This window comes from Zonotrichia albicollis, chromosome 5 (assembly GCF_047830755.1).
Source record: "Zonotrichia albicollis isolate bZonAlb1 chromosome 5, bZonAlb1.hap1, whole genome shotgun sequence".
NCBI lineage: Eukaryota > Metazoa > Chordata > Aves > Passeriformes > Passerellidae > Zonotrichia > Zonotrichia albicollis.
The window spans coordinates 10,890,521-10,913,834 of NC_133823.1; the positions used below are offsets into that span (position 1 = coordinate 10,890,521).

At 36.9% G+C, this 23,314-nt stretch overlaps 1 protein-coding gene across 4 annotated transcripts in view; it reads left to right on the forward strand.

Moving 5' to 3' along the window:
• Window positions 1-23,314, forward strand: part of LRBA (LPS responsive beige-like anchor protein) — a 368,802-nt gene that overhangs the window by 128,970 nt on the left and 216,518 nt on the right. For all 4 annotated transcript variants that reach the window (XM_074540769.1, XM_074540771.1, XM_074540770.1 and 1 more), the window contains 2 exons: window positions 1,461-1,569; window positions 22,787-22,953. In XM_074540769.1, coding sequence (XP_074396870.1) covers window positions 1,461-1,569; window positions 22,787-22,953 — 276 coding nt within the window. The remainder of the gene's footprint in view (window positions 1-1,460; window positions 1,570-22,786; window positions 22,954-23,314) is intronic.

The window sequence follows — 23,314 nt, forward strand, 5'->3', positions numbered from 1 at the left end:
AATTGGCAGAATTGCATGTTTGTTGCCCAACAGCTGCATCTGTTCTAACAGTGAGTAAAAACAGAAAAAAAAAAAAAAGGAGCTTGTAATGTGGTTTCAAACTAGTGACTTTTGTACGAGCCTCCCCAAACAGGAGGAGAAATCACATCTCAAACAGTGAATTGTACATATTTCTTAGTTCAAGACTTCATCCATGGGGAGATACTAATCCACCAACTTGGCTGGTTCCTGAGCTTGTGGCCTCATGTGGCTGCTGTGCTGCAGGTTTCTGGAATGAGAGGGGCAGTGAACAAAGAGCTTCAGGTGTTGTTCTGCCTCTGAATTTCTTCTCATGGGAGCAGGCATGTGCCTGCAAGTCTCCTGCAAGTGTGGAATTCTGAAAGCACAGGAAAAGAGACAGCAAAGCATCGCTCTTTCAAACATACAGTAAGAGACAGGTGGATCCTTATTTCAGATAAATAAGTTATTTGGGTTAAAATTAACATTGGATGCATTAGAAGACATCCTGAATAATAAATTCTTTGGTTGTAAAGAAAGCCTTTCAATGCACTCTGAACTTGTTGAAATGTATTTTAGTTTATATGTGCAAGGAAAGCAAGTGATTTTACATTCTGCTGCTCTTTTTTCTACAACTGGAAACGTTACAAAAAAGATTTTATAACAGATATTTTTAAGATTTAATCCACAGAGCCTGTAATGGATTTATCTGGTGTTTCTTTGAGTGATCCTGTGGAAATATGCACCTTCTAAAACAGTGTGACTCGTGTATAGCCTGTTTCAACTTTATGAATCCCAATGTAACTAATTAAAAAGGAAATGTTTTTGGTAACAATATGTGAACTCAGAGAATAATTGGGCTGTAATTCAATCTGTCAGCTCTGCTACCATTCATAAACTCAGGGTTTATGAAGGCCTCAGAAATCTCAGTTTGAATTACAGCTTTATTCTGTACATAACCTGTAACAATGTATATCTTAGCATTTCATTTGTGAGACTGAGAATGTTTTATAATCCTGAAAATATTACTTAAATGTATACTTACTATAAAATTTCAATCTTGCATTTGGAGGGAAAACTGTATTGCATTGCATTTTTTTTTAATGTAGACTTTGCATCAATTATGTCAGAGCTTTAACTGTGAGTGTTTATATGCAAAAACTGCTTACTTTATATGGTGGTGGATGGGAAAGTTTTTTTTTTATACGTCTCTATTTCAGGTAAAACAAATTACTCTCTGGAGTGTTTACATTTTATTTAATATTTACTTTGGTTTACTATAGAAATACTATTTTGCTAATGGCCAGAAAATTACCCCCAACCTTATTTATACTGTTTTCTTAGGACAATAAAGTCAGTCATAAGAACCCCACATATTTGCATATATATGCACTGTATTTCCAGATTTTTATTTTTGGACTTCAATTCTCTTAAGGCATTTCCTAAATCTTCTCTGTCCTCAGGTTGCTGAGTCAAACCATGAAGGAGCATCTGGTGCGAGTGGCTAATGAAGCAGAATTTATCCTGAGCAGACAGAGGGCAGAGGATATTAACCGCCATGCTGAATTTGAGGTAAGAAAGGAAGTCTTGTTTCAAAAAGCAAAACACAAAAGCATAACCATCCCACTGTGTATAAGGATTCCAGGCTGTGATGTGGGCTTTGCAGGTCTCAGGGTTCCACTCTGAATGGTGCTTTGCAGTTGTAAGGTGATTTGATAAGTTTGCTGCTAACTTTGATGGAAAAACAGGTTGAGCAGAGCAGCTCAGAACTTGCTGAAATCTGCACACCATAGATTGTAGGGGAAAGAATTTTATCATACCAATGCTGGTCTTTTCCATTTAGCAAATATCACTGTATGTGTTAAGGCTGCTTAGCATCACAGTCAAGATACAGGTCTGAAAAAAACCACTTTGCTGAAGATAAGTGGTAACAGGCTGTGAAGTGAAAAATGAGAAATTACTTTCTTTTATCATTTTGTATCATCTGCTATTTAACTAATCCCTCTCTAAACCCATTCTCCCTATGTTTTACATGCCTCAGTGTGGTTTAGTTATGTTTTCATATTTTCACCCCACTTAAGGGAACCTAAAGCGAAATGATGGTCTCTGTTTTTGTAATAAACTTGTATTACTTCAAACAAAAATACAAGCCTGTTTTCTGAGTCACTTTGGTCATACCTCCAATTTAGGGTCTTGGTTACATTATATATCAGCTTTCCTTGTGCTTTAATTATTGGATAAATGAAGCTAAATCTCTCTCAATTCACTAATATTCTACTTAAAGAGTACTTTGTCTTTCTTCTGACATGTGATATTACTTGTGGTTTTGTTTTTAAAATGAAGCATTAAGAGATTGAAGGCACATTTGTGTTTAACATATTTCTAAACTGTTTTCCTCTTAAATCTTTACTTGAAAAAATACTCCCCAAAGATGAAAGCATATTTGTCTTAGACAGTGCTTATGTTCTAAAGGTCATCTGCGTTGGCCCCGGGATTCAAGCTGTGCGTTGTCTAATAACATATCTGCACTTCATCTAGAGCTGGTTACCCCCTCCTGCAAACAGAGATGTTGGAAGGTATCTACAGTACCGTTCTGCAATGGTGAAATAGCAGGCATGTTTCATTTATTACATCAAGGCTTTGGCGACAGTCCTGTGGAGATGAAAAGTGCATCCTTTTGCTCCGTTGCCTGATAATTGTTGGACTGGGACATGCTTGACATCTTTTGCTCTGGATTTATGCAGAAGCTCCATGCATGACATGATGTTATTGATTAGATGAGCAGCCCACTTTCTCCCTTCAGATGTGAACTATGTGCATAGAGTGGGGTGTGTGTATAGGAAACGTGAGAGAAATGAAGGGTTCTCTCATATAAATACAGGCTCTCTGTGAATACAGTTGTTCAGTGACAGCTGCACTCAGCCCTAGTTCAGCCTCAAGATACCTTTTATGGTGTCTGGAGGAAATTTAAACAGAGCATCAACTTACATTTTTAATATAGCTCTGAGTTCTGCTGTGACAAGTCTAGGATGAAAGTTGGCTGATATTTTAAGCTGATGCTGGTTTGAATCTGTCCTGTCTCAGCAGTGGTGGCTCAAGAGGTTTAACTTATCAGGTGGAACTTAAATGGAAAATGGTGTACTCAAATATCAGTGGTCTGTTTATCCAGTTTAGTTTTGTTCCTGTGTTGGAAAGACTTTGAGCCAATATGACTTCCACAGGTGTAGAAACTAAGGATATACAACTATTGGATTCTACCAAATGTGTTAAGGACCTGATGTCTGTGGCAGACTTCAGTCACTGTTTTGTTCCTTTGTGGAAAGAGGAACCATTAGTCATATCCATCTGAGTCTGCAGGTAACAATCAGAAATCATGTCAACAATCAGAAATTCTGGTGTGTAGGGGATACAGTATGAAAGTGGCATAGAATGTAATCTTATCCCCTAAAGAGTTGTAGCTGAACCAATCACTAAAGATCGGGAGCAGGCCTGATGTTAACAGGCCACACCTGTGACCAATAAGAACCGTGTTATAAAAGAATGGATTGGTGGGCTCTGGAGTCAGATGGCTGCTGCAAGGACCAGGAACAGTCAGTGCTTAGAGGAGCTGCCTGTGAGAAACATCGAGGAGGTACAAAACTCTGGAGATATGGAATGCTTGCACTATAATGATAATAGAACTCTTGATGTATAAGACAACATTGGTGTTCTGTGTTCCATCCATGTCTTAAGATGTGATAGCTGAAGAAAGTGAGCAGTGATTCTATAAGATTTAGCCCAGGAAAATTATATATGTGAAAATGTGGGTTTGATCACATTTAAAAGTGTTTTGTGCTTCTGGAAATTTATAGTTGCAGGGTTTTTTTTAAGAAATGGTTGGGATGGGTGTGTTTGGTTCAGATCAGAAGAAAGTTTTGCCCTGAGTGCTATGGAGAAAGGAGATGAGACTGGTTGAGGAGAGATAAAGGCCCTCAGATGAGAAATAAGGAAAGAACCCTTACCCTTTTTTTTTTTCATTTAAATTCAGACTTGCAAGTCTGGTGTTTCATATTGCATATGAAATAATCCATGTTAACACTGGGTCAGCAAAAATCCAACCCCCAATTTTCTTTTTAAAGATCTTGAGGATTTTTACTGCTACCTGATTGTAATTCTCCATTTCTAAAAGTCATGATGAAGATGAGCCTTGCAATACCTGAGTCAGATTTTGAAGAGATTTGCTCTATATTGCAAGGACAGTTTAAAAGTAATAAGGCCATTTTTCTTTTATTTTAAAACTGAAGTCTGGTATTTGGGGCACATAGAGGCAGGAGAAGGCAATGGGAAATTTAGGGAAGCTTCATAATGAAGCTCTCTAGTTATGTGTAATTGTATATACTCAGTTAAAAATGGGATAAGGATGGTTGTTTTAAGGGGAAGGAAAAGCCTAGGAAAATAGGTAATACAGGAAAGGCACTGCTGTGCTGAGAACTGCATCTTAGAGATGTGATGCAAGCAATTATTTGACTGGTGATAGTTTAAAAGTTGTGTGGGTGCCACTCCTGTTTGGTCCTTAATTTATTGCCCATACAGGAGAGATGTTTTCCTTCCAGAAGTGCTTTGAGAAATGTCCACCTATCAATTTTTTCCCATCCAGGAGGAGACAGAGAAGCAGCAGTAAATGCAGCACGTGTGAACTTTGCTGTGTAAGCTCTGGTTGGGCTTTGCTCTGTCTCTGTGTGGTGGGACCCTGCATTGGCAAGAACATGGCGAGGAACCCTTTCCATATGGTGGGATGATCAAAAGCATGGGAAGAGTCTCTGAAGCAAGGATATTTTTGGGTTTTGTTTTCTTTTTTTCAGGCTTGTTGTTCCAGTTTTGCTGTAACTTTGGATATGCAGTAAATCTCAAGTGCCTCAGTGGGACTGATTTAAACTGATGAGAATAGAAAAAAAAATTTTCTATTCTACTTGTGTCTTCCCATGCCAGTTTTCTCTCTTTCTGAAACTTAAGTGTCTTTTCACTGCTACCTGTATAAGAAGTAGTTCCATATAACCTTAAATTTTCTCTGTTGTCCTTTGGGTTTATATGCATGTCTCTTAGGTATTTTTCAAAATCTCACCCTTGGTGTTTGACAGAGTTGAAAATCCTGAATAGGAACTCCTTTATGGTAGTTTCATGCTGCCACCCAAATTATTTTCTAGAAATGACCTTGAAAAATGTGGTGATTCTCACTGTGTCTTAGATTATCTGTGCAGACTGCTGTGGAGTCAGGCCTGTGGGAATAATTTGATTTGGTGTGAGGGGGAGGGAATTTTGTACTCTAATTGACTTTATTTTATAATTTATGACAGAACTGCCCATTGCCTTGGCTATGCCTCCTGTCTTATGTAAATCTCTTGATGTACTTCTGGGTGAATATACATATTTATAGAATTCTAAATAAGTAAACCTGCAAGGATTTTAGGCATGGACTGTTCAGTGTTTCATCTTTCTAGCAAGCTTTGGCTTGCTCTTGGATGGATTTAGGCAAAATTCTGTGATACCAAGTCTCAGTGCTTGAGTAAAGTATTTTTGATGACTGCTTCAGGAGCATGGTTTCTTTTTTTGCTGTTTGTGTTTTCTCTTGTTATTGGTGTTTTGGGTTTTTTTGCATGGAAGAGTCCCATGAAAAGTTAGGAAAATGGGGGAAAATGCTCAATACAAAACTATTCATAATGTTGTACATTATGGTGTGTGTCAAAGAGCAGTGGAGAGTGCCACACAATAATTTTCAGAAAACTTTCTATAATGGCTGGACAAGGAATATTCATTCTGAGGAAAACAAACCCCTTGGTACTCTTTCATTTAAATCTTACTGCTCCTCTAATTGGCAGAATAACCTTCCTCCTCAAAGTGTCATTTTTGAGAGATTGTGTGGTGTCATCTCCTTGAATTTTTCCTTCTTATTTTTTTCAAACTCTTGTCATCCATAGAAATAGAAAGTGCTGGCATTCTTGTTATTGGCTGTTTCTGTTGATTAACTGAGAACTTCACATGACTTTCCCTTTGCATTTGTTATAAATCATGCTAGGCAGCTAACTTCTCTGCATGATTTCTCTTCAATAATTAAATCTAGCATTTCCAGCTGCTGTAAAATTTGTTGCCCTTTTGTGTTCAGTTATGTTTTTTCATGCGGAAGACTTGGACTTCCTCACAGTTTTAATTCTTATTCAGTGTCAATTTACAGGCTGTGGTGATAAACAGAATGTTTTACCTCATGGCTCCTGCTGAGGAATGAATCTTCAAACTGGTTTTGCCTTGACAGAGGTGGGATGCAAGGCTAGGCAAGCGTTCCAATAGGGACTGAATGGAGCTTTTTGCTTTCTGTTCCTTGGCAGAAGGCAAAATCCAGTGCTTCCCTTGATGCATAATCTGTGTTCCAGATCCTTTCCCCTTTGGTGCACTAAGCATTAAATGTTGAAATAGGTTATTTGTATCAGAGGAAGTCACTAAAAGTGACTGCGTGTCAATTCTGGCAGAATACCTGTAAGTCAAAGGGAATGTTTGAGAGCCTTTGAAAGAATTGTGGAAAGGTATTTGAGATTTTAGTAGTTTCTGTAGATGATTGTTGCTTCTGTATGTAATAAGTTACTGTGGGAAATGTTTTAATCCTTGACTGGATCCATATTCTCCATAGTTTACTGGTGGTTTTAACAAAAGCTGCTTTGTTACAGAACCTGTGCATCAAAAATCCTTCTGTGGCTCTTAGAACATCCTTTTATATTAAGTGTTTTTCAGCGCACTTAATAGTAATGTCCTTATTTATTAAAACAAAAGATTTTGTAGTGATTTCAGTGGGAATTCTCTCTTTTAGAGTGGATCAGAAGTGCTAGTTCTCCACAGAACACATGGAGATAAAGGATAGGACAAGCTGCAGGAATGCACCCAAAAGTTGTTGTCATTAAGACTGAAAAAATGTAATGGGGTAACATGAAGGAAGCTAGATGTTCCCTCATGGAAAAATAAGGCTTTACATGTATTGTTATGAATGGGCTTGACTCTTTCAAATTTAAATTTTAAATAAATGCTGCCCTTTGCATTGGGACGTTTAGGTGTTACAGCACCATCTGTCTGTCAGCAGTAGGAAGAAAAAAATTGACTTTATTTCTAAACGTATTTTAGAGGTATTATAAATGCTTCAAAGGTATTTACAAAGTGCTGAGCAGAGGAGAATATTTTTTTTTCTTGGGAGGATTAACCAGTTTTGTTCTGCTGTGATATGTGGGCAAGTCCCAGACTAAGAGATTAAACTTCTTTTATTCCGGAGGTTTTTTAAAACTGTTTATCCCCTCTCATAAGTACTGTTACAGATTATTGTATTCACTAGAAATTACCAATAAGCTTAAATAATCTACTCTCCATACGTCTTTGAACTTATCTTTTTCTGTAGGAATACATTTGAACTCCATCATAAGAAGTTCCTATCTGCCCTACCTCATCCTGCTTTTGTTTAAATATACTTTTGGCATTCAGACTTGATGATCTTAATCCTTCTTGTCTGTCTCGAGTGGCTTGTTGAAAGAAATCTAATGAAGCCTGACTTCCTTTACAAAGGCAATAATGGCTCTTGCCAGTGTGTTTATTCCTTTGTTTGCTTTTTGCTTTAAACACAGCTGCAAGTTTGCCTTTTAGAAATTTCAGACTTAGTGCCATGTTGCTGCCAGCAGTCCTCCAGAGTCCATTTGGCATCTTTCTTTCCTCTGGCACGGAGGCAGTTTGAACAGGAGCAATGGAGCTGATGGCTGTGCTCATCCCTGAGTTATTCTGGATCACCTGAGCGGGCACTGCCTGCTCTCAGCAGTTGTTTGTGTCCCAGTTTTCTTTTATAGCATCTCTGTTCTGGGGTGGTCATGTGTTCCAGGAGAGCTTTTTACCCTTTGATCTTGTATTAGCTCTACAGAGACACCTTAATGGGCTCCCTCCTCCTGATTTGTTTGAAAAATAATTTAATGCTGCCTTTTATGGCTTTATGCAATTGTTCCTCCATCTCTTTTGACCTGGTTCATTCTGGTTTTAAAGCTATCATGCCATAGTTAACTTATTTTTCTGTTTTCCTTTTCTGGGCAGACTTACTGAAGAATTCTAATTTCTTTCTCCAGCTTAACCATTCCAGCTTTTTGTTTGTTTTGTAAAAAAAGCCTTCTTTTGGATGCAATATGTTTCCTTTGAACCCTTAATATTGTATCTTTTTATACAGGTTTTGTGTTGTCTATTAAAACATTTTCCATGTTTTTCTGCATCTTTTTATATTTATAATATGAAAATTAACCTAGCCTGGTAAGAAATTTCTTGCTTCAAATGAGATGTTCCCATCAGAAATGCTGTTGTTCTCACCTATTCATGAAAAATAAATCTGTATTGTTTACCTTATTTATTATTCATGTACAGATTTTTATGGTACCTCATGCCAGGTAATGATTCTTAAATAATCTGGACTGAAATAATACAGTGTAAACAGAATGCAATTTTCTAGCACTAACAAAGCAAATATCCTGTTTGTGTTTGATTGGATATTTTATACTAAAATTTCTGTCCAGAGATAACTGGTATTGCTTATGTACCATTTTAAGAATGGTGTTAGGAATTGTTCAGCTTTGAAGAAAAAGCACTGGTGACAGTACACATCTCTCCTATGCGTTTTATTGTAACTCAGTTTGATCTAAATGAGAAACACGTTATGTTAAAATAATTCTGATATTGGAGCTGACACGGTCACAGAAGATCTTCAGGGTTCTGAAGGTGTTACTTCTCAGTATTTCAAGTGGTAGGTTGGACTTAAATACTCTGCTCAGTTGTAAACTTGAGCTTATTCTTATTTTCATTTAGTATTATTTCTTTCCTGCTGTGTGTTTATTATCTTTGGGCTTCACTGACACAAGCCTGTGTCAGTGTGCATTCTTAAGGAAGAGCTTATTGAAAGGGAAAATGCAGTAACACTCTCCCAGAAAATACTCCCACTCTTCTGCAATTTGAGGTGATGCTTGAGTTGTAAAATGCCTTTTTCCTGGTAGTGAGTCAGATTGGATGAGGAGACATCCAGCAGTATGAGGATCACAAACAGCATTTCCTAGAGCACCTTCTGTTCATTACAGTGTTGTAATTAATAGAATAAAGCTGTTGCTGATAATGGCTGATGACTACACTCAGTGCTTACAGTTGGGAGGCTGACTCCAGCAAGTGTAATGAAGGATTAATTCTAATAGCTCCCAAATTATGGCAAAAAGGAGCAAAGATAAAGGTGAACACAGTGGACGTAATTTTATATCTAAAAATAGATTATTTTCTGTGTTTTATTATCTGAGGTGAAGTTCCTGTGCTGTGTCATTATTATGATGACTTGGTCTTCCAAGCTTCCCCTCCAGTTCCTCACATCTCCTTTGTGAATGAACGGTTCTGAGTAGCTGAGTGTCAGCAAAGAACTCTCTCAATTCATTATTCACTCATTCTGCAGACTGTTTTTACGTATATGTTGGAAAGCCTGAAACAAACTGACAGGAATTATACAGTTAATGTTAGTTTGACCAGCTCTTATCTCATATTATCTCTCCTCTCCTTCTGGAATTAGCTCTACTGATTCTTGTCAAATACCTTTCTTTGGCTGCTTTTTCTTTCATTGTGCTTTTGTGATGTTGGTCTAGGTAAGTCATGATACCTTCTCAAAATGTGACTTTTTAAATGAAAGTAGCTTGTTTATGTTAGTGGAGGATTTGTGCTTACTGATGTTTTAAGAACTTTAATGAAAAGAAATTAGAGTATTCTTCTGTTGTTGTTATTTCCTGATTTCACACTTCCACAGAAGGTGAAAATATAAATATCACAACCATTCTGAAAAAAAGTGTTAATTACAGCATGATAATTTAGTTTATTTTGCCTACAGAAACCCAAACCTGCAATTTTTTTTTCTATGGAAACAGACTAGGGAATCGAAGATTTTTTAATAGCATTAACTTTCAGATGAAATGTTTTTCAACCAGTCTTTATAATTCCAGAATTAGTGGAAACATTTATATGTTTAGGATTCTTCCATCAAGGCACAGGGAAGCGAATTATTGAAAAGATAAAAATAAATTTGTTTGCTTTCTGTCAGAGTTCATATCTACAGCCAACCTTGATAGAAGACCAGAATGATTTAGACAAGTTTGCTTTGGAGATTCATAACATATGCTTGCTGGACAGAATTGAGTTATCTCTGCTCTAGAGAGTAAGTTATTGTAGCAGGAGCTGACAGAGATGAAGATAACTGAGGGAAATTCAATTACCTTTTAGTGTTTTCCTTCTAATAGGATTCTTAATGTGAAAAAGATCCTTAGATGATGCGCCTGTGTTGCTTTGTGAGATCTGCTTTGATATCTGCATCCAGAATAAAGTGAACTCCTCTTTTCTGGCCTTCATTAAGGATGAAATATGCATCTGATTGCTAAATGGGTGTTAGCTTTTGATTCAACATATTATCATTTGTACTCCAGGTGTATTTGACAGTCTTTTGGCAGTAGTCTTGAATATTCTAAATACAATTTCATTTTCAAAAGTATTTTTTTTATGTAAAATGGTTGTTTATAACAGCGATTGAAGAAAGCAGTCACAAAATTGTTAAATAATTCCCTATATTCTAGTGCTGTCTCTGCGTGGTTTTTCTCTCATTCGGCATTTCCTGGCCAAGTTACAAACACTATTTATGACTGACCTGAGTTCAGGCTGTTGGGTTAAAGCCTGTCCACTTGACTATTAGCTGCATTTCATGTAAAAGCTTTTCAGTCCTGAAGTTACTGGGGTACACTGGTGCATACAGGTATTAGGATGTTATTTGTGTTACTTGTAAAATATTTCGTAGTGTCTGGTGGTTGAAATGCAAATTTAGAAATGACTTTATGAAGGCAGCTCACTCTGCAGCTGTGTGTACAAGAACGAGCCATGTGCAAGTTTGTGTACCTGCAATATGCACACATTTACTGACCCACTAAACTACTGTCTAGAGCTGAATGTAAAATAGTTTCTTTTTTAAACTCTGAACCTTACTAGGGTCACAAAGTGTGCTTTTTATCTGCATTGTTTACCCAAGCATGTGCACACTCATATTTCTGTATAAGAAAGGAAGAACAAGTATCTTCACATTAGATTGATTTGCAACCCCAAACCAAGTTTGGATGTTCCTAAAAGACATGGAATTCCTGACTCTGTAGAGTAATGAATTGAAATTCTGGTTTGTATTTTGAGTAGCTGTCTGTCTTGATCTATGGCTTTTTGGTTAAGCCAGCTGTGGTTACCCTCATCATTGTCTTGCTTGGACTAAAATCATAGTAGCAATTGTCTCATTTTGTTGTTAGTGCAGTCTCCCGATTGAGGCATGACAGTGTTGATACCTGCAGTTTGTTTTTTGATGTTCATGAAGGTGACTTATGAAAATCAGCTTTGGGGCAACATACTGAGATGCTTAGAAAATGTTTGAAGGTGTTTGTCAGTAGTGCCTGAAAGCACTTACAGTCAAGGTTTTTACTGTTACCTATATTTCTTCCATTGAGTATTTTTCTCATTTATCTTTTAGTATATTACTCAGGAGAAAATGGTACAAAATTTTTAGTACAAAATGCATTTAGCATAATAATTTACTTTCTTGTTCCATTGAAAGCCTCAGCCTTTCTCTGAAAATGCTCCATTTTGAATGAAAAATATTGTGGTGTGCAGAAATAAACACCTTCATGAGTGATGGTTGAAAAGAGACAGCAATTGGTTAAATAAAGATTTTACAACTAAATTGATAAAATTATCTGTAGTTTGTAGTAGATGGGGATGTCTGGGATCCAGGGAGGTGAAAATGGTGAAGAACTGTCGAGTCACATCCATCCAGGGGTGATATTCCTAATCTTTTCTAGAGGCAGACGTTTATTTCTGAGTAGATCTGTGCAGCTTTCCAGGAAAGGGAACAAGACTGCCCTAATCAGAATTCTTAACTGGAATTGAAAGGTCCTTTCACATTGCCTCTTCTACCTCACTGCTTTGCAGTCCAGGTTTTTATCTTAACTTCCCTGTATTTAAAGTGGGAATCACTATAACAGAGTTTAAAAACCTTTTCCTTCCTGCTTCATGTTACTCTTTTATTGAAGTGTTTGTAGAATGAGTCTCTCTACTGATTTTTCTCTTTGACCTAAATGGGAGAAAACTGAACCAATTCTTTTGTGATGGTCTCAGGTCATGAAAAGGAAGATGTGTCAGGCAGTTAAGTTGCTCTTCTGGTGATTATTTTGTCAGGGAAGCTTCCAAGTGACTTAGAAACCTCTGGATTTCACTGTTAATCTGGAGTCCAACTGGAAGTGGCAGAGTCAATCCTTAGAAAGATTTACCAATCAGAAAACCAAACTGTCTTTACTATTTCCTTCGCACAAGGTGTTTCTTGTTACTTTTCTCACCACTCCTCCCTCCCACCTGTTTCCTGCTCAAATTTCGAAGTCCCTGTTATTAATTCACTATTTTGAAAATGCATCTTCAAAGATTTCTGGCCATCTTGAAAGAAAAGATTTTGATCTCTTGGAAGGTGATGATAGTGACTGATGAGCAGTGCAAGTCCTTTGGTCATCATTCCATGTTTTTTTCTTTTGTATCCTAGTGCAAAGATACTGGTTCCAGTTGGGGTTTTTTTGTCAAAAATTTACAGGAACAAATTTTAAGTCTAGGTATTAATGCCAAGGTTATGGTCTAATGGATTTTGAGAAGTTTGTGTTCCTTCAAGCCTTTTCCCTGCATGTCCTTGCAGAAACTTGAGATTTGTCTTACAAAACTATCCTGAATTGTCTTTTGTCTTTAGAGTAGTTGGAGATTCCATCTTTTGTGGCTGATGCTAGTCCTTGACAGATAAAGCAAGCAAAATTCTCAGTTACTGGATGGGTTGCTGTATTATAGAGAATGTGTGGAACTTGTGAAACAAATGTTGTCATAACTTGGGACCAGAGGCCAGGGTTGGCCCTGTTCCCTCTCCACTAACCCCAGCAGGACTGAGTCATCCTCACTGGTGCTGGCTCCATGCTGGCCTTTGATCCCAAGGGAAAAGAAAAAAAAGCCCCATATATTCTGGCCCAAGGGAGAAGAGGTCCCAAGGGAAAAGAAAAAAAAAAAAAACAACTTACAAAAGAAAAAAAAAATTTATGTATTCTGACTTCTAAAATATTGGTTTTTTTCCTGTGCTGCCTGTTAGAAACCCCGAATATCTAATTTCTAAGCAGTTGTTGAGAGCTCTGTAGCCAGCATCACCCATCTTGGCACTGGCCCAATGCTGTTTTGCGAGGCAATTTCATATGGTCAGCATGAGAGGAGGGAGGAATGTTTCCTGGGTTATTTTTGAATCACAGTTGTTTGAAGCTGTTCAGAAATTTAGAATATTAGATGTAGTTTATTGGCTGGAGTGTAACTGAAGCTGTTAAAGTGTGTGAGAGATGTTGTTACATGGCTCTTTGGTATGTCCAATAACTGTTACTTACATGTGTTTTATATAATGTTTTATGTCATTTCAGTAGTTTCTTTCGGTTTTGTGCATGCTTGGTGGAAGCTGCTGATTTTGATTAGTCACTGTACTTTATTTCAAAACCTATAATTTTAATGAATGAACTGTAATTCACACAAAAACTCAGATTTGTGTTTTAAAAATCCACAGAATTGGTGTTGGTTTTTTTTATTCTGCGTGGCTTTGTGCTCTAAACATAACAAGCCCAAGTATTGAATTTATTATTTTACACTGAATTGAATTGGCAGAGTCTACTTAAGCAGGATTTGTGCAGTTGGATTGTATAATCTGTTTTGTGTTCTTACACCAAAATCCCTGCGTTCAGCTGATGGTAGAAAATGCTGATAACTGTATTGAGGGTGAATATGAAATCACCCTCATACCATTTAAAAAAAACCAAAACCCAGAACAGACAGAGAAGAACTTTGTATGCTGAACTTAAACAGAGCCAAAATCTAAACTCAACAAGAACATCATAACCTTGAATTTGGAATACTTCACAAGTTCTGAAAAGTAGTATTGAAATGAGAAATAACGAGAAAATTTAGGAAGTGGCTCTTAGCTGTTCTTATGTAAAGGTAAACAAATGGTTTAGGGAGTATTATATAATTTTTTAAAATAAAATTGACAACATAAAGGATGATGCCAGTGAACACTCCTTGGTGCTACATAGTTCTTCATTTCTCTGAAGGGAGCATCTGTGGTAGTTGCAGTGCTGTCTCTTGCATTGCTGCAGTCTTTTCATTTACACAAAGAGAGCAAGAAAAAGTATCAATTTTAGAGCAATATGCTTAGTCTGCATTCTGTGTTGTTCAGTCTAAGGATCTGGAGTTGTATGAATGAGTGTTTCTCACTGAAGATATCTGCCAAAAACCCAGAGGCTGTTTTCTTCTCATGCTTCCAGTAATGGGAATATTTCAAATGCCATATTTTTATGGATAGTAAAATCACCCAGTTATAAAAGAAATTAAATTATCCTGCCCCCAACAATTTTTAGAGCCAAGTGTCAACCTTTCAATGGTGGTAGAATTTTTTCTGAATAAAAAAAATGTTAGCTAAGAAAACTTCTTATACATCTTATGCTATTCTACAATTAAAAATCACGTTACCTTAATGCCTGAGAATCAATCGTAAAGGAAAAGGTCTCATACTTTAGGTGGAATGAAACACAAAACATAGAATACTGAAAAAAAGGAGAGGGTCAAAAATAGAGTTAAAACAATTTGCTTTTCATAGTTTGATGCTGTAGGAACTCTGACAGGAGGCTTTAAGATAAGGCAGAGGTTAAGCCAAAGCTGGGATTGTGACTCTTAACATGTTTCCAGAATAAGTGAGTAGGAATGATTTTAAAGAATAACTGCTATAAAACACCACATAGACCATATTTTAAAAATACTTCTCTTTGATTTTTGTTGGTTTTTTTGTGTTTTTTTTTTTGTCTTTGCCATTTCATCATCATCTTAATCAAAATATCTTGTTTTTAAAATACTTATCTTGGAAAGAATAAGCCTCTCAAGAATCTCATTTTACAAAGAAGTAAAGAGCAATTTTGGAGTGTAAGTTAGAAACTTGTAAATTGGCAGCACTGAAGATGTTATTCTTGAATAGACTTTGGAATAAAATTCTATGTAATCCTTTTTACACAGATTCTCTCTAGTAATTTGAAATTTCTCTGACCAGAAAACCCTCAACAAACCAAAACCCACCCTTAATACTTTTGGTTAGTAATGAATTAAAATGTTTCTGCAGATGAAGATGACTTAATGGTAGTAACTAAAGGGCTTTTTTCCATGTGTGGGAAGGAAACACTTTGCCAGCAAATCCATGTTTGTCCTATTTAGCAGTGTTGCTCAAGGATACCTGCCAGGCAGGGTGATCCTTCTTCACTGTGAGAGGCTGCAAAGGTCCCCAGCTGTCAGACCACTAAATCAGCTCTTGGAACAACCATGGTAGAAACTGGTGAAGAACAGATGAGCTACCTTTTGGGAATGAATTTGTGTTTGTAAGGACAATTACATGTTTTTAGTTTTTAAAATTTTTTTGCAGTTTTCTCACTAAGCCTCATAAGTGACATCTTTAGGAACCCAGTCAGGCTTGAAAACAATGTGGATCCAGAGAACTGATGTTTATTAAAGATGTGCTTGTCGCTGGCATGCAACCCATCATGGCAAGATAGGAAATTATTGTGCCTCAATGCTTGTTATCTCAAATGAACGTTACCTCTCTGTTCTTTGTTAATGGGTTGATAGATTTTGGTACATTCTCAAACTCCTGGATTAAAATCAGGGTTGTGTTCTGAATCCAAGACACTAAACAGGGAAACCTGAAAATGCTTGAGGGCAGCTATGTATTAAATAGAACCAGAAACACAGACCCCAGATTGGAAGGATATCTCAAGGGGCTAATCTTTCTGCCTTTTGCAAAGCTGGAACTTTACATAAGCTTGGAAACTGTTTATGAAGAGGTTTTTGGCTGGAAATTAATTTTCTTTGCATGTGTTTTGCAAATTTATAGGGAAATTTAGTTAGTGTGATGTAGCAGGAGTATCAAGCAAGAAATAACAAAATCAACAGAGGCATGTTGCTTTTTTTTTTTTTTTTGCTTAGGATTCTACATACAATATGAATGTGACTTCTTCTATAATAATGAATTCTATATAGAAATAGCCATTCCTCCAGGGTAAGTTTTGAGACCATTAACATAAGTCAGGTGTTAAATACTGATATACCTAAGTATTTATAGCTGTCTCTTTGATAGCTATAGAAGTTAAAGAATTTTAAGTCATGCAAATGTCTTTCATTTTTTTATAGCCAGAGACTGAAGCCACATTTATAGTGACTTTATTTGGAACTTTATTACAAAATGCTCTGTATCACTTATGACAGGAACTAGTGGTACAAGCGATTTTGTAATAAGGGTCCAAATTAGCCTTTGGTTTATCTGCTCACCTGAATCATTCTGGCTACATTTCCTCACTCATTGAGAATGTCCATTTCTTCTATGCTTTAAGGTATTATTGTTTCCCCACTTATAGAAATGCCACTTTTGCCACTAGTATGAAAATTATTCAGAATTAATCAGATACAAAACTTGTGAAAAATTGTTTTTTTTTACGAGGTATCTTTAAGGGCTTTCTAACTAGTAAGTTGTGTTTTTCAGAAATCCTCACTGGCGTGTGCTACCTGTTCTTAGAGACTTCACTCCAGGTTTAGCTGTGCCAGCTGAAGTGCATGAGACTTTCAATCTGTTTAGGTGTCACTCCTGTGGCAAGCCCTGGTGCTGTGAGCTGCAAAAGAGCTGTGCTGGCAGCAGGGTGTCTGGAAATCTGAATCCTGGGGAAGCAGGCATTTGGCTGCTGGGGCCAAAGCTGCTGAACTGCTTTGTTCCCACCTTCCAGGCAATGGAAATCCTTACTGTGGTGCCTTAGTGGAATGAGGCAGTTGCAGAGGTGCTGGTCACAATAAGGGAATGAATGAGGGCATTTCAGAGCTTTGTATTTAATTCACTTCAGTACTTACATGTTTTCAGCTCATTAAAAGTTATTTTACTCCCTTTTAAAACCTTTAGTTGCATAGAAAAGACAGTATGAAAAGATAGTAAAACAGAGTGTCCAACACCTGTGAAATAACACACCAGTGTGACCTTAATTTGCTCCTCACTAAGAATGTGTAGTGAATCCTTAGATTATGTAAATATATGTCATTTTTTTGGACAGAGTGGATGTTGCTTATGAAGTAAGGGAGTGTGTCAGTTCCAGAAGTTTTTGGGGATTTGGCTTGCTTGCTGCACTGGACTAGAAGTTCTTCAGTGAATGCAGCACGAATCTCTGTGGTGGTGTTGAAACCCCTGAATGTCACAAGGGTGATAGTGTGTGCTTGGGGAATGGCTGAAGAAATCATCCCTGGCTCCTTTTCCTAATATCAAACCTTGGAGCACAGAGCCACCTGTGCAGGAGTGCTGAGCTTTACTGCATCTAGAGTGTAGGGAATGGTCCTTGGATTCACTCTAGGTTGAAAAATGCCTTGAAAATTTCTTGCCAAAATGTGTTGCTTTTAGGCTCTTAGACTGTTTTAAACTAGAGCAGCATGAAGGGACTGCTGATTTGCAAAAGAGGGGGAGAGGAAACTTCCTATCCTAGTGTGTGCTTTGAATGCAAAATGTTTGTACATAACTGCAGTAAAAACAGGTCCTTGGATTTGAAAAGAACATTTCTCCCTGCATATTGTTTATGCCAGTGGTTAGCAGTGATGCTTAAAGTGTTAGAATATTGGAGTAGTGTAGGAAATCCCAGTTTCTAGCAAAAAGGAAGAGATCTTACTTGTTTGTGCAAAGCTTTACCTTTGATTCTGATTCGAGGGTGCTGCTGTCTCACAAATAATATCAATTAGATAAGCATCAAAAAAAAGTCTATAAAAAGGTCTGTGGTGCTAGTGGACACTGCAGAAGAAATCTGATTTTTATTTGTCTCTGCTCTTCACTATTTCTTTATTCTGACAGCTGCTTTTTTTCCATCTGAACTCACATTAGTTTGTCTCATTTACCTACTGTACTAAATTGGGTTCACTTGAAATACACAATCTGCATAAAAGTGCTGTTGCTACTGTTTATTTGGGTTTACTAAAGCCTAATTCTCTGCGACTTGAAGGTAAAAAATAAAGCTGTTGACTCAGCACTGATTAAAGCCAGATGTCTCTTGAGATCCTTGCATTTCTTTCTAATCACAAACTCAAATTGATTGTGGTAGATTTTTTTTTTTCTGGTCATGGCCATAGTTTTACCAGTCTGTGTTTGGTATGATCTAAGTCAACTGCATGCTTTTTTCCTCCTCTTGTTATTTTAAATGCACATTTTTTTCCCCTCAGGAATGTCTGGCTATAAACCTACTCTTTTTTTTTTTCATTCCCCCCCTGCCCCCCTCCCCATTTGTATTACAAACAGTTGATTTAGATGCAGATTCTTTTTAATGTTGAAATCAGATAAAAGGCTGGAAAAGTGGATAAATGAGGTTTGGAAAACCATGGGTTGGAGAGATGAGAAGCCATTGCATTGTGTTCAGTCCATTAAAACAAGAAGAAATAGAAGAGATACTTTGATAAGTGTTCTGCTGGTGTTAACCTTGATGGCTATTATCGGGGGGATGATGCTATATCTATTTCATTGGCTTAAGCTTTTTTCATGCTGAGAGAAATCAATACTTGCAGTCGTTGGATGACAGAGGCATCACTTCAGAATTGACGGTGGCTGTCAGGCGTTGTCATTGGTTGACTTTTGTTCGCTGTTGAGGTTTTAAGCTTTCATTTTTCTAAGTCTTATTCAGGAGTCTTTGTAAGATTTCCCTGGGTAGCATTTTTAGTCCAGACTTTAAACCTCAGGTCAGAGGTCAAGTGCAAAGATCTGTGAAAGCAGAGGACTGAAGAGCTCCTTCATTTACTAAAATATCCTTATTTGCAGGGAATTTGCATTAGTGGCAAGACTGTGCGTTATCTTATGGATGACTTTTCCTCCTAAGTGACACCCTCTGAGACAGGCTGGTCACAAAGCCAGTAGCTTTTAGCTAAATTAGACAAAGCAACTGGCGTATGTAAAATGTTCAGTGATCTGAGTTGAAGAATAAAAGTAAAAAGGTGCAACATTTCTTTTAAAAACCCTATACTAATAAACTTTTGAATCTCCTGTAGAAAGCATTACATTGTTATTTTGGGGCTGCAGAGGTGCAGCTCCAAAATTGCAATGCAGATGGTACCATGCAGAAAAAATATTTTACTTGACGTTTTTGTAAAGATAAAGATAAAATAGTTCTAAAAACTAGGTAAATCCTACTTTTAACTGAAATATAGACCGGCAGAATAGACTAATTTACCCTGTCAGTATTTCCAGAATATTTCCTGCATACCAAATGTACTGTATTTTCATATCTGTGACTTGCTTTTTGGATGACCTTGTGGCCCTTCAGAATTCCAGTTCCTTAAAAAGGAATCTTTAGATAACCTACACGTTCAAATTACTTGCAGTCTTGTCCAGGCAGACAATGGGAGAGAGGAAAAACCCTGTTCTGTGATAATGGGGAAGGATTTTGTTCTGTCCTGGATGAAGGGTTGGAAAACAAGAGTCTTGCCTCTGTTCCATGCTTAACGCACTTCCCCTTTGTAAAACTTTCAACAGTCACCGAATTTAAGACTTTTTGGAGATAATCTGTGAGGTGTGTATATGAAAATGCATTTTTTTTCTCCTTACAACACTTTGTTTCATCCTTAGTGTGACTGAACTACTCTTGTGATTACAGTTTCATTGCACACTTACCCAAACAGGGAATTGAACTCATGTAGGCCAAGGCAGCATGGAAAGAAGGTTTGACAACTCTGTTTAACTGTATCTTATTTGTAAAACCATATTCTGGCATGACAAGGGTGCACATTGCAGGTGCAAGAGATGAAATACTAAAAAAGAAATAAAGCCATAAAAATACTTTTTGGAGATTGTTCACTGACAGAAATCAAGCTGGATTTCTATTTTACGTAAATGGAATGTTTGGGATTTAGTGTGAAGTATTGACTGTGTACCACTCTATATCTTGCTGTTGCATCTTTGGAAGTGCTGCATTGGGTGAACATGGCATCTGGAAAATGGAAAATGTAGAGAAATAGGGACTTCTGAGTGGTTTCAGAATAGTCTAGTGGTGATTTGCTATTCTAGGATGGGTCTTTTTGTGATTCTTTTAGTGGAACCAGTCTTCTTTCATTCTTATATTCAATAATAACTTGTATTTTGCTGTATATTTGGCATATATTGAGGGTAGAAACTGAACCACTGAACAACTGGTGAGACACCTGTATGTTCAAAGAGAAGGTTATTCTTGCACAGCTTTCTTAGGGTTAGTAGCTATATACACATGTGACAGCTGGAAGAACTGTGGCTTCTTTCTGGTTATGTCTGCTAAATATATATTGTAAAGAACATGCAATGGTTGAGAGTTCTTCCTAGAGTGATGTTATAATTTTATGTGATTGATGCCTGTGGGAGCCTCTCAGTTTTGGTGCATAATTGCAAATTCCTATTAATATTAAGTGGTGAATTTCCTGAAATTCTATTTCCGCTTAAAACAGGCTGGTCGTGTTTTCATGGAAGTTGTCAGGACAATAAAAGACAATTTTTTTCCTTAGTTTGTCACAGCTACATTTGGAAAATCTTTGTTGGTATTTAATGAAGAATGTGTTCAAAATCACATCATAAAGAGACTTTTTTTAAAGAGGTACAAGTTCACTATATCTTTTACAAAACATTCTAGTTTGATTTCCATTTTATCATGTTTTAAGGTCAAATGTGACTTTAATGTTCCATAAAGAGACAGAGATTGATAATGGGGAAAGAATAACCCTCTAATGTGATTTATATCTATGGATTTTATGTCAGATATGAAAAGTTGCTGTTCAAATTGTAAAGGAGGATCCATTAAAGAGCACTTTAAAACATTTTACTACTTAGCTTACCTTATTCACTTGTTTTTAGAATTCTGCCCTTTCAGGCAACTTTAAAATAACAGCTTTTGAAACATTTACAAAGTGCTAGAGAGAAATCGGCATCATCATGGGTGCAAAATAGTTCAATGTATTGGAAAAGACAGCTGTGTTCAGAAAGAGCTGGAAAAATCCTGTTCATGTTGGGTATGATTTAGTCATTTTACGTTTTTGTGAAGAGGGGTGGCAGAGTGCTTCATGTAGGAATACAAAAGACAATTTTTATGTCTCATTGATGTGGAAAGTCAGCTGCTTATTCTTCACTCCTCGTGGATATCTGCTCATCAGGTGAGCATTGCTGTAAAGTGTGGGGAAATCCTGAGGAAATACCTAAATACATTGCAATTGTTGGAATGGTTCTTTAAAATTTATACATATTTTAGTACATTTTTGTTGTCTGGTGTCTGTGAAAATCTACGCAAGGTGAAATTTTATTTTGTGTTTTTTTTCACATTCTTTCTTTCTGTCACTTTATATGACAAATACATTTATATACACACATATATAAGTAGCATTCATAGCCTGCTGTTTTTTTTTATTTGCAGCAAGTTTCTAAGGCTTGTACATACGTATAGATAAAGTGTTACTGTTTTAAACGTGAAAAGCATATGACATTGTGCTGATAGCTAACCTCTAAGAAATAATTGTACTAGTGTCTGCATCAGCTGTGCTTCACAAAGGAAAAGCAATTTTTTTTTGTTATTAGGCAGACATTTGTGTCCATTCCCCTAACTAGATCACAGAATAATCCAATCATTGACAAAGGCCAAAATGCTTTGTCTGGCATTTGTGATCTGTGGAGTTGCCAGATGAAAACTGAAATTACAGACAGAGAGTGCTGAAGTGGGGAAAAGCCTTTATTGTTTCTACCTATGCTTGAATTTCTTGAGGGTTTTCATGTAGAGCAAAATGGGATTTTGGTGAGGGGTTGACAAAAATTTGATGCTCATTTTTTGAGTTCTTTATTACAGGCAAATTTTCAGAAGGTCAACAAAAGTCCAAACTATGAGACAATGTTGTAACAGAGAATCTCTCATAGTTTTGAGTTCACTTTGTAGGCATGACTTACAGTTCTTATTTGCTAGAATTTTCTTTTGAGCCGGTTGGCAAGCAGAAGGTGTTTGTGCAACTGGGTAATATTGCTGGGAAAGTTACTGACTTTCCCATGCTGGCTTGCAAATATGCTCAACTTCAAGAAGCCACCCGGTAAACATTGATTTAGTCTTCAGACCCATTTTGTTTTCTGTCTGAAAAAAAAAGTGAATTTTACTCCTTAACTTTCATAGATATATATTTATATAAGCAACAGCAAGCAGTTGGTTCCCCAAATCAAGTCAAGAGTCATGGGAGTGAAGTGGTCATCTAGCTGACGTTCATTATTTTGAAATTTGCCTTTGTTTGTATATAGCTATTCACTTTGTTATAGGCATAAACACTTTTATTTTATATGTTTTGTTCTGCAGTCTGGCCATTCATGGCCATTAATGTGTTGACTTTTGCTGAATTTTGACTCTGTGTGTGTGATGTGGTTAAAGAATTCAGGGCACACCAAGATCCTCTGCTTGGTTCTCTGCATGGATTTCCTGTGGGCAGCTGCACAGGGTCTCAGTTCTCACACCTGGAAAGTGGGGTTAATTCTTCTCTTGTGAGGGTTTTGTATAAGTAATTAATTATTAATAATTGCTTATACAAAAGTGTTTCAAAGTTCCTTTGGATGATGTAATTAAAATGCAGAATAATAAAGTATTTATTTTCTTGCCAGTCACTGTGTGCCCAGTACTCTGCAGACAAACGGGAAGAAGAAAAAATGTGTCACCACTTGATCACAGCAGCCAAGTACCGGGACCAGGTGACTGCCACACAACTAATACAGAAAATTATCAACATCCTGACAGACAAGCATGGAGCCTGGGGAAGCTCTGCACCAAGGTAAGGCGTTCTTGGGGTGTTCTAAAATATTTTTGTGCAGCAATGCTCTGGTGATTTGACATATGGTCAGAGGTAAGCATGGTTTTTTTTAAACAAAGTAATAGAAAAAGGGTAAAACGAATGTATCCGTTTTTAGTATGGGTGAATATCAGATAACTGGTTTTGTTAGAGCAATGAAAAACAAGATGAGTCTCTTGTGACTTTCAACTTTGCTTTAAAAGTGTGACAGTATTTATTTTATTGTTTATTTGAAAAATAATTTGGAAAATCAAATGCTTTCTTAGTAAGAAAGCTTTCTTCTTGGTGTATTATGTGATTCAAGATTGAACCACAGTTCAGTAACTTGTTTTCTTTTCTGCCA